The sequence below is a fragment of the Schistocerca gregaria genome, chromosome X, assembly GCF_023897955.1.
Source record: "Schistocerca gregaria isolate iqSchGreg1 chromosome X, iqSchGreg1.2, whole genome shotgun sequence".
NCBI lineage: Eukaryota > Metazoa > Arthropoda > Insecta > Orthoptera > Acrididae > Schistocerca > Schistocerca gregaria.
Genome location: NC_064931.1, coordinates 175,404,491 through 175,417,402, shown reverse-complemented (window position 1 = coordinate 175,417,402; position 12,912 = coordinate 175,404,491). Strand labels below are relative to the sequence as shown.

Below are 12,912 nucleotides of genomic sequence, written 5' to 3'. Positions count from 1 at the left end.
TTCTGACAGACTTTGGCAATTGCAGCAGGACAATGCGACACCCCACATATCCAGAATTGCTACAGAGTCGCTCCAGGAACACTCTTCTAGGTTTAAACACTTCCGCTGCCCACCAAACTCCCCAGACATGAACGTTATTGAGTGCACCTGGGATGCCATGCAACGTGCTGTTGAGAAGAGATCTCCACTCCATAATAATCTTATGGATTTATTGACAGCCCTGTAGGATTCATGGTGTCAATTCCCTGCACCACTACTTCATTCATTAGCGGAGTCCATGCCATATTGTGTTGCGGAGCTTGTGCATTCTCGCGGGGCCCCTAGACAATATTAGGCAGGTGTACTAATTCCTTTGGTTCTTCAGTGTACTTCTCAGGCTCATTAATGTCTTCAAGCAGATTTACTCAATTCATAGCTCTTATTCACAAGAGATACCTTTTGTAAAATTTGCCAAATGCCTAACTGTAATACCACTTACATTACCACTAGTTACTCCCAAATTTTACATAATGTACATGAGGTCCTACTCATACATCAAAAAAGTTCAAAGGAGAGCAGCTCATTTTCATTATCGTGAAATAGAGGAGCAATTGTCATGGACATGATAAGGCAGTGTGGGAAACCACTAAGGCAAAGGGGTTTTACGCTGTGATGAGATCTTTTCATGAAATTTCAGTTATAAACTTTCTTCCCTGAACAGCAATATATTTTCTGACTTTCACCAACACAGAGAGAAATGACCATCACAATAAAATATGAGTAATCAAGAGCTCACATGGAAAGATTTAGGCATTAATTACAGCAACAGGAGACACTAACAAATGGTGAAAACTGTCAGCTTTCAAGTTTCAAAAAATGCTAATCACTTTCTGTGGCAGATTAATGAACCTTTGTGAGTAGGGTGAGCTGTTTTACACCTACCTGCCTATATTCCAAAACAATTGCATTTGACTATTATTCATGTTCATAAGAGCTTCATTTTAATATATTCATTTGCTCTGTCCAAACTTGCATTTTTACACAACAAACAGTTTACCAACCTCTACTTACATCCTTTTGCTACCTACTAGTATCAGTTAGTACAGTCACTTACGAGCATTAACATCACTGCTCACTGCGTAGATCACAGCAATATTTGAAAAGAAATGATAAATGGTGCAGTACTGTTTACACCTGTGCCTATTATATTGTATTTACAATAAATTACTAAATGGACTGCCCTTGCTCTATATATGTTAACTGTCAAAGTGTTACATTTTGATGTAACTAGACAGATATTTCTGGAAGCTGCTACGACAGTTGCTCTCGACAGTTTTAAAACTTCTTTGCATTTCATTGGTGGCTTGACAGAAGTATATAACATTTTATCCAGGCATATCACTACGGTCATGGAGTGCAAAGAGACTGGGAAAGACCATATTATAACAAAGAGAGTAGAAACATTTGTGGTACATGTAAACATGTTCATTAAAGACAACATTTTTTTGTTATAAAGTGTTACACTTGTCAACTAACTGCAAAAGTGGTGAAGAAATTGTGAAAAATGTTTTCGAAACATGAGACAAATGACTAAGATGATTTTAATACAATCAAGACAGATATTTAATGCTTAAATCATAATTACGAGCTGGCAATTGGATTTCTTGGCACAGTCATAAATCATACCAGCACTCTACGACAAATAGCTGGAATTACAGAAACAAAAGAGAAGACACAAACAGTCAGTCAAATTTTAAAAACAATGTTAGAATTATAAGAACAAGGGGAAATTCAAACATGTAAAATTTATATTTAAAAAATATGACTCACAGTTCCTTCTTGTTGTGTTAGGTTTTCCTGCTCACAGGTTTCATCTGTATGCTGAGGTGAACTTGCACTTGCAAATGCAAGTAATAAATCAGCTGCTGATGATAGGCCACCTGCCTGTGTAGAATCAGGTACATTGCTTTCAGGAGCTCCAGCACTTTGCTCTACTTCATTAGATTCTGGGTTTTCAGCCGTTTCATCAACTGACGATGCATTTGAACTAACAGAGTTCAATCTTGTATGGTGCTTTTGTCGTAAAGATGCTTGCTGCTGGGAGCTGCTACTTCTACGCCGACGACCCTTTCGCCTACGAACAAGTGCAGAATGCCTGAAAATAATGGGGGCATCCAATGTCACCCATCAGTTAACACTATTTTACAATAAAGGAGCTCATTTTACAAATCATGAAATTTAATTCTAAAATAGTCTGGAATACATTATAATTTCTTTGTAATCTCTTAAATATGAAAATGATCTGGGCCTGAATCATAAACACGGTCAAGTCATACTCCAAAACTGTGTCAACACTTCTTAAAACTGCAACAACGTGATTCGTGAATCATGAATCTACCTATTACGGCCCCCTCCCCCACAGCCATGTTCTCCATTGAATCGCTTAAAGATGTTAAGTATTTTGAGAGCTTATTTTAAGATCATGACATTTCAAAATTGTATCCAATAAAACTCAAAAGAAAAAAAGTTAATTAACATACTGTGCTCTCAGACAAAAAATGAATACTTATTTTTAGTGTCTGCAACACCAGTCATAGCTGATGAAATGAAGGCACGAGACTACAAGAAAGACAAAACGTCCAGCAACTACAAATAACGTAACACTTAAAATAAGACCTATCCCTTGAGGGATACCATCCTGCTTAGGAAAACAGTCAAAGTGTTCTGGAATGGAACCAAACGTGGTATTTGCATATAAGCATCACAAGAAAATGGTGAGGTGCCCACAAAAACCCCCACTCATATAAATGAATAGTTACATATCTCCAAGCAGTATCATGTATCTTAAACAATTTCTATTTAGTTGAACCTCATTGTCCTTTAAACTCACAATAAAAGCAATTTTTAAGCCTTTGAAAATTATTGCAGACAACATGTGTTATAACAATGTGAAGAAGTATGCAATGTTGAAAGCTGAGGTAAAATGTTTGTTTTTCACTCAGGATTCTCCATTAGCGTAGTAATTTTTATACAGGTACTTCTAGCAATGCTATGTTAACTACATGGGCTGGTGCAATCTTTGCCTGGTTTCAGTATGGGGTTATAAGGTCTACCCTTTATGACTCATTGTATAGGTTCCTACTCCAAATTTGACTAAAAACATCAATGATTGTTTCTTTGGATAGGAGACACATGCAGAATACTAAATTCAATAACAACAAATCAAAAAGCAGTATCATGAGTCAATAGTGCTGTATGCATCTTCTGGATGAGAGCCAATATAGCTCTTCATTCGGGAAATTTCGATTAATCGGCTTCTATCCAAAACCCCATTATTGGTATGAAAACTGGGTGCGCTAATCACATAATGCATTGAAAGCAGTGTGCCACTGCCCATCATTTTGGTTAGTAGCTATGTTTACTTTTCCTTGAAATCCTATTCATCAAATTCTCTCTCACTAGGAAACATGTAATTACTAACAGAGTCTGGAAACCAATGCTGTCAACTTTTCTTGCTGTTTTGAATATCTATCTGATTTCAAATGTTTTGAGGTCCTTAGCAGAAGTATTTTTTCTCTGCAGTGCCACACACTTACCATTTGTTGACAGACACTGCTCACTCTACTGATGGTCATGCTTTATTCTACCCTCCCTCAGTACTCTTGCAAAGGTTTAACAATGGCATCATGCCAGTAACAACTTATCCAACTATGAATACTCGCAAGGACAGAATGGCAGTTCAAATGACTAAAACAAACTGGAAACACATTTAAAATATAATGTTGTATATTTGAATAGCTATCTATTTCATTCATCTGTAAAACTACATCTATGGCCACTAGCAGCACCTGAAGGTCCACGTAGTAGCTCCAAAGTGCTACAACTATACAGCCAGTACGATCGTGACCGTTGCAGTGTGCAATTGAAAAGAGCATGTACTGACATAAAATATGAATAAGCTGAAGCCAATTAATCCTGTGAACAGTGAACTTGCTGTGTGAAAATGAGGATGTAATTGGAGTGGAAGATGAGCCATTTGCACACATGTTATATGGCAACGGAACACAAAAATACTATGGAGATTTAACAGAAATATATTTTACACACAGGGTACGAATAGTGATTGTGGGTCCGATTGCGGAGAAGGAACTGCGCATGTTTATGACAGTTTAACAGTTCTGGAATGTCATCACCAGCAAAAGAAGGAACCACAATTCAAAGTGAATACACACCTTCACTCCCAGATATATCACAACCCTGTGTGCTACAGTGTATTGATGACCGAACACTGGACAGTATTTATGAGGATTATTTAAATTGTGGTTACCATTCTTCCAGAAAACCTATGAACCATTATAGCTGCATATGTTTGAAATCCAACTGCAATATAATTTTAGATCATGTGATGTGCAAAAAGCAAGACCCAGGCCACTCAAGGGAAACAAAACATCAAAATTAAAGGCTGTACGACAGTCTGCCAGAGCACAGTATGACGAAGCCATAGACTATGGGTCAGAAGTCCACAGTTCATTCAGGCATGTCATTATGGTTAGAGTGCCTTTGTGAAGGCATTGGTGAAAATGGTCTATTACTTTGTGATTCATGATCGGCACACAAATACTACAGTCTGATAGAAGAACATGTTCTCAATAAAATATTACATTACAGATACTGCCACCAAAGACAACGAAATACTGCCAACCCATGGATGTATGGTTTTTTAGGCAGTACATACTGCAGACATCTTGTTGATTTCATACACTTGCAAATTGACAAACCACAGGTCACATTACATGAATGATATTTTATAATCTGCTTTCATTCTGTTATCTACATCTAACTTCCGACCTACAGTATAACCACACTTTTATGTCCCTGGAATTAATGTTTTCCCGGCGTTTACGACATTTTTTATCACTCCTGTCAAATTTCGTATGTCCGCAACGTTAATTCATACCCAATTTTATGCCAACATATTTATAATTTTCTCGCAATTTACGCTTTATGAAAAAATGTTCACGGAAAAAACTGATGCAAAACAATGCTGGCATGATGCTGGCCATCAAGTAGTGTTTACAAACATAATGTGGTAAAGTTTCTTGACACCAGGGTACTCTACTTAGCAGATTTAAACCGTTAAATGTGTAAAGTTTGAACAATTTGTGCTGTATCGCCTACCACTGCCAAACTCTACTCTGCAAGGTGGCTGATAGGAGTAACTAGGTCCATACAAATAAAGGTATCTTGACCAGTCACAACCATATCCAAACTGTCTCTATAGTGCATGTGCAGTTTAGTGATTGTCGTAATCATCGTCACACCTCTGTCGAACAATATTTAGTGTGTTTCGTCTTTTGGCCACTTGTAGCACTATTTGACACCTTGATTCAGTTTGCTTTGCTCAAATGTTTTTGGTTTGAACACAATGTGAATTACATATATTCTCATGCTGAGCAAAACGTGTTTCAAGGATTTATTCTTGTTGTTAGGTGGAATATTTACATATGTGTTTTTTGTGATGTTACAAAAAAATAGAATGTGAGTGATTGTGTGTGTGTGTGTGTGTGTGTGTGTGTGTGTGTGTGTGTGTGTGTGTGTGGTGTTTTCTACATAACTAAGGAAGCACAGTACCGGATAACCTCAGAGATGACTGCAGTCCAAGAGACTCAGAACAATACATATGCAAACACCACACGAAATACTTCTGTAAATATTTGCACTTGATATCAAGAAAAAATTCTTGAAACATGCTGTGCAAAGCATGAAAAAATATGTAACTGATGCAGTGTTTCATTATTAAATAATGAATGACAGCTGCAGGCATTCCAAAAACATCAATAATGACATATGAAACTGAGTCCAACATTTCTGCTTCCCAATTATCAGTTCCCATTATATCAGTGGTTTTCATTAGCTAATAAACCATTATCAGATAATAAACAAGTCCCTGACATGAGTATTTTGATGTCTATTATGTGCATATACATAAAGTGCAAAAATGCAAGGGGGTATCCTATACATAACTTTTACATTTTCCTGCATTTTACACCATTTTTTTAAAGTCCCTTGAAAAGTGTAAAAGCGGAGTTTCACTGTATGTTGACAAATGCCTTGCAAAGGTCTGGATATGATGTTGATGCTCCTGTTGCATCATTTGATAATGTATGCACTGTGGCTTTTGATATTGGACTATAGCAGAGTGGATACACTGAAGACAATGTAGCATGTCCACATGGCACCCTTGTCAACCGTGCACACTGTCCCATTTCATTGTGTTTTAGTCACTACACTGAAACTCCACTTTTGCACATGGATAACAAATAACGGAAGAACATTCCACAACACAGCATCTGCTAGTTTGGAAAATAGAGACAGGTACGTACTGCATCTGTTAACATATTATATTGTTTACAACAAATTTCATGTACCTTTCAGCCACATAATACCTAATTTATGTCTTTTGTGTATCTGCTGGTCTTAACTGTCTTTTACATGGTATTATTTCATCAGCGACTTGTGCTTTTCTAGACATTAGACTTGTTATCCTTCAAACATCGATTATACACAAATGTGGAGTTTTACATATAAATAACCTTGATGGGTGGTGGAACAAGCACAGCTTCATATTGTAAACACATTTGTACTTGATTTTAGATGTTAAAGAAGGGGTACTTCCCTTGTCAGTATGAAACACAGGCAGAAGGCAGGAAAGTTGTCTTGCTGAGAACGCACCCTGCAATTCTATTCTGCTATTTATGTATGGTGGGATAAACCAGAGAAGCAGTTGCTAAATCTTTAACTAAAAACAACGGTGCAGTATGAGTAATGACTGAAGATACTATAAAAAAAGGTGATTTCAAAGACAATTACACAAGAACTTGAATGAACCATTCCTAAGGTATTTAACAAAGTCTTTGTCCTTCGTGAACAGAGGCAGATAGAAACTTTAGTAACAGTTATCATCCATTCAGTTGTTATGCATGAACCATTCCTAAGGTATTTAATGAAGTCTCTGTTCTTCATGAAAAGAGACAGATAGAAACTTTACTAACAGTTACCATCCATTTAGTTGTTATATTATTCATTTAAAAGTCACTTCAGTCTTGTGACAAATATTTTGTATGTAGTTCAACCAGTTGTAATATTTTTCCTAGTACAGAGTGGAGGACTAGAGTGATTTGGAGAGATTTATTAATAATAAATCATTTGTCCAAAAATTTGCCCACAAGTAACACTAGCTGGGAAATATTAGTCAGACCACTGAGCATATTGTTGGAGAGCAACAAGTATATCACAACAGATACTATTTACACTGCAATGACTTAAGTGATATTTGAGGAAGTAAATATGTTATTTAAAAAACTGCCATGTTTGTTGGAAGTCATCCTTGCACTTGGGCCTGACCTCCTGAGAACTAAGAGCACAATTAAGCAAACTGTGTAGGGGTAATAAAGGTTTAGAATTTTTCTGTTGGATGTATGCACACATGTAAGCGTAGACTGAGCAAGAGTTTCAAAACTTCAATGCGAGTTCTTGAATAAGTTATGCTTCATTGTAGAACAGGAACCATGTACTAGAAAGTTTTTTTCCTCTCTCTGTATTGGAGGCAGCTGAGGAAGGCAGTAGAGACATGGGCATTTTCAAACACTGCCAATGATTTCACCAACAGCCAAAATGTCTGATACAATTCACATATTTTTTCCTGTGACATGCTGTTCTGTACCTTCATTTTTTTTAAAGACAAGGAAAGCAAACAGGCAAGTCTCTGCAAAATAGTTGTTTGTAGGAGAGCAGATTGATTATATCTGAGATAGGAAGCAAATTAACTAATGTGGTGGTGAAAGACCTGTGTAAAATTCGAATTTGATACTCCCATAAACTGACACATTTATGGTTGGTATTTGGTGTATGCATTTATTTTTACTATGAGCATTTTGAAGATCCACGCAGAAAAGATGGCCATGTTACGGAGCTCCAAACCTTAATGAACAATTCACCCTCATGTATAGTATTTGTTTAACAATCCTTACTTTTGGATCTTATCAAGTTTGTGTTACCTAAGCTCACTTATCACACACAGCATTGTCATTTCAATGAAGTATTACACTTTCCTTTCTTTGTGTAATTTAGTAGGATGCACTGTTTAGTGCATCTTCTATCAGTCTACTATATATTCTTTTATCTATACACAAATTGAAGTCACCTGCCATGGTTCTGTCTGCATATTTAGGCTAATCTCTGGAACTACTGCAAGGATTTTAATATGGTTTTCACTAATAGATAGGCTGGTTTACGAGGAAGATTTATGTATATTTATTTTTATAAATATTTTATGCAAATTGGATGAACTATGGCCAGTTAGTCTCCTGTCACCATGAGATTGATGCCATTGTCATGTAGCAGTAAATGGCACAACTCTTCGGAACAAATGCAGGGACTGCCTGAGTGCACATGACTGTTTTGCTTCCCTTGATGTACTGGCAACAGGTGGAATCTGGTTGAGTGCAGTCAATATCAACATGACTTAATGTAATCACATTTTTTTGTGAACATTTTTAAGTTATACAAGAGATTGGTAAATAAATCTCCACTGGCAAGAAAGGGATAGAGATCTTTTATGATCATAAAAAGCATTTTGATATGTTAGATAAATTTTGTGCACAGCAATGTATAACCTAAAGTGAACCAACCTGAAAGAAGCAGCACTGCTTATAAACAGTGGTGAATTTGTGAGCTTCTTATAGAAGGAAACAGACATTAGCATATTCTTCTTCATACCTTAACAACGGAGGACGGAATTGGATTCAGAAATTCCTTGCTGATGACTATAGATTTTGAGACATCAACAGATGCTTGGGGGATGTATTTTTAAAAAAGGTGACAATTTCAGGCTACCTATTTCTTCCTCAGTCAAATTACCAACCACATTTCACATTCATCATCAACTGAACAATCTTCAAACAATGCTCATTGAGTTACTTCACTTCAGAGTATAGTAAGCAATAATTTGAGAACAACTGCACAGTGAAAAAACACGTGAACCTAAAATGTGTGATTTTTAATTTTTCATGCAGACAGTAAAACTTTTCTGAAGAACTACTTGTCAAGGAATGTAGCTTTGATTTGTTTATATAAAGAAAGCGTTTTCAGCAATGTAGCAGATGACTCAGCTTTCAGTTTTCCTTGAATCAACCCTTGATGCAGACATGATTCCTTGTTTGGCAGGACAAAAATGTGCCACAAGAGTCTGTGGCAATGACACGCGCACGTGCACACACAATAAAATTAAGTGGGTATTTACAGAAAGAAACTGTTTAAAGAACACTGTATAATAATAAATTATGAAATAAAACATTTTTAATTTCTCACCTTCTCCTTCTTGGTTTCTCAGGTCCTTGCTTATTCATATTTTGTGGCAATTCACTCTTCTCTTTTGGACTATCCTTCTCTTTTGATTTAGTCCTTTCCCTTCTTTCCTTTCTAGTACGTGACTCTTTCTTTACAGTGTCATGATCCTTCTTCTGTGCTTGTTTGGCTTGATTTTCCTGCCGCCTCTGCTCAGCTTTTTCAAGTCTCTCAAAAGCTTTCATTATTGCCTCCATTTTTCGCTCTTCCCTGGTCTGGAAGTATCAAGAAAAGTTCTATAAGAGTAAAAGTGGAGCTTTTTCTCACAAGTTTTTTCGTGTCTTACTGTAGCCCAAATTGTGTGTGTGTGTGTGTGTGTGTGTGTGTGTGTGTGTGTGGACATACTAACATTATGGATCATAACAAATTAAGGCTTCATGAAATGCCAATGCATGATAATGGTAGAAAATGAAATTGAACACAAATTTGCAATGGCAAATATTGTAAACCTGTTGTTAAAGATACACAACATAATTATGATGAAGAAAATGGACAATGAGTGCTTTATACTCCAAATTGCAAAATAATCATTAAGAACAAAATGATACAATAGAACATGGGGGCATTATAGCTTTATATCTCCCACCCATACTGTTAACTACTCACATGGAATATTTATGATTTGAATTAGGACAGATAGGTGCTCACCACATGGAGAAAGCATTGGGTAGCATACAGGCACATTTAAAAGTAGACTGTTGCATATTATTCAGCAATCAGAAAAGATCCATCACATGTAGAAAACACATCCACGCAAGCACACGCGCTCGCCTCTGAGCAGTATGGCCTGAATGTGACTGATTGCCACTTAACACCTTCTCTATATGATGAGTAGCAATCTATTCTAGTTTATATTACTGTTATTTCATCCTGGATTTTCCAGTGTTTGGTTTTAAATGGTATATTTGCTACTCCTACATAAACCATAGCTTTATTCTCCAACAGTCAGATATCAGTGACACATATAAAAATATTTATGACATACAGTTGGGTAGTAATGAAATGAGACCTGTTTCATGACTGAAATCAACTAATTATTCTTGTTTATAAAAATTCATACAGTTTGGCCCCCATGGTAAACTGTACAGTGCAGCTTTAATGTATCAGGGAATGACAGAACCATGTAAAATGACAAACCATTTTAGCCACAAAAAGCCGGCCACAGTGGTCTAGCGGTTCTAGGCGAGCAGTCCAGAACCGCGCGACTGCTACGGTCGCAGGTTCGAATCCTGCCTCGGGCATGGATGTGTATGATGTCCTTAGTTTAGTTAGGTTTAAGTAGTTCTAAGTTCTAGGGAACTGATGACCAGAGTAGTTAAGTCCCATAGTGCTCAGAGCCATATGAACCATTTGTTTTTGCCACAAAATCATACTTTTTCTACCAATTTGATGATAAGTATGTATTTCACTCTGTAAATATTGCCATGGTGTATTAAATATTTGGTCTACACTATTATACTCGACAGCTACAAAATGTAAACTAAGTCAAAAGGGACTTGATGGGAGATGGTATATAATTCAGACAATGAAAATCCAGCATGGAATGCAAGAATGTCATGAAAAGGATAGTTGCTACTCACCATATAGTGCAGATGCTGAGTCGCAGATAGGCACAACAAAAAGCCTGTTGGAAAGTAATCTTTCGACCAACAAGGCCTTCATCGAAAACACACACACACACACACACACACACACACACACACACACACACACACACACAGCGACAGTCTGTGGCAGCTGAAGCCCAGTTAATGTAAATCATGGATGGGCTGTAGACTGTAGACTGACTTCAGCTGCAAGAGACTGTGGTCGCGCGCGCGCGGGTGGTGTGTGTGTGTGTGTGTGTGTGTGTGTGTGTGTGTGTGTGTGTGGTGTCTATGATGAAGGCCTTGTTGGTAGAAAGCTTACTTTCCAACAGGCTTTTTGTTGTGCTTATCTGCGACTCAGCATCTGCACTATACAGTGAGTAGCAACTATCCTTTACATAATAATATTATAATGCAATTCTGTCGTAAAACAACCAATTTCAATAACTGTTTTTTCGAAACACAATATGACACATAATCCAACATTATTCTAGAACAGATAATGTCACAACACATAAACTAGGAAATCATATAAAAACTAAGAAGGTTTTAACAGTGGCTACACATATAAAGATACAGATGACAGACGGATAACTACAACTTTTTATAATGAATGAAAAAAGCCAACAATGCAAATTTCTAATGGCAGTTTACAATATTCAACTGCAAGTGGAAGTCAGGTGTGAATAAGAAGAAACACCACAGCAAAATGATGATGAAACTTGTGGTCTGTAGAATTGTATTGCCAGCAAATTGATACTAACTTTAAGCATTCAGGTACAACTGATACTCATTGCAATATCCACAACTGAGAGGTGAGGTGGCCATAATTAACCCAAGGCATCTTATAATTTCACACACACTAAGATCAAAAGACATATTTGTGGTATACTATTATATATACGTAACTGAGGGACTGAATACATTAATCCGTTAACATATTTTTTTCCAAATTATGTTACAAAAAATAATATTTTTTATTCATGAAACACACTCTTTAACGAATGATATTACATACAGACAAATAAAGATACCTTTCGAAGCTCAAAATAATGAGTTACAAAATTCTTAAGATACCTAATAATAAAATCCTGAGTATACTCATGCACTGGACTTTGGCTAAAACAGCCTGACACTCTAAGTCATTTTTTAGTTTATGTACAGCTATGAAGTCTAACTATGTATTTCACAATGGTTTGCTGTGAACATAAATCTTCAAGGAGCAGGCTGGAGAACAGTGGATGTCTTTATCTTGTACCACTGTCACTCCGCTGATGAACTGTCGTCACTCTCAATCTCTAATGAAGTAACATCACATTCTTTTTCACTCTCTGAGACACTAAATTCAATGTCAAACTCAGGATTACAATAGCCATCCTTTTGTGAAAACACTGCAAAACTACAATACAGAAGAGACTCAAAGAGTGCATTTTGTTGTAGTGTGTCCAAAGCTGCACACAGTAAAGATGACACCTAGTGGCAGCTATTGCAACCAAAACATGACAGCCAGGTTAAAAATGTATGACCTGCTACCATCAACATGGATACTGCAAATGACACTAAAGTGCCTGGCATAAGCTGCATCAAACCACCTTTACAATAGTTCTCTATTATTCCACTCTTGAACAGCGTGTGGAAAAAACAAACACCTATACATTTCTGTGCGAGCTCTGATTCCCCTTATTTTATTATGACGATTGTTTCTTCCTATGAATGTCGACGTTAATAAAATATTTTTGCATTCGGATGAGAAAGCTGGTGATTGAAATTTCATGAGAAGAATCCGTCATGTCCGTTCCAAATCCTGTATCATGTCCATGACACTCTTTCCCCCATTTCACGATAATACAAAACGTGCTGCTCTCCTTCAAACTTTCTCTATGTACTCCATTAATCCTATCTGGTAAGGATCCCACACTGGACACCAGTACTCTAAAATAGG

The 12,912-nt window shown here is 36.8% G+C and overlaps 1 protein-coding gene across 4 annotated transcripts in view; it reads right to left on the bottom strand.

The window, feature by feature from the left end:
- Positions 1-12,912, bottom strand: part of LOC126297385 (uncharacterized) — a 305,076-nt gene that overhangs the window by 70,073 nt on the left and 222,091 nt on the right. For 3 of the 4 annotated variants that reach the window (XM_049988116.1, XM_049988117.1, XM_049988119.1), the window contains 2 exons: positions 9,349-9,599; positions 1,810-2,134 (listed from right to left, as the gene is read on the bottom strand). In XM_049988116.1, coding sequence (XP_049844073.1) covers positions 1,810-2,134; positions 9,349-9,599 — 576 coding nt within the window. The remainder of the gene's footprint in view (positions 1-1,809; positions 2,135-9,348; positions 9,600-12,912) is intronic. The other variant, XM_049988118.1, reaches the window with a different exon arrangement.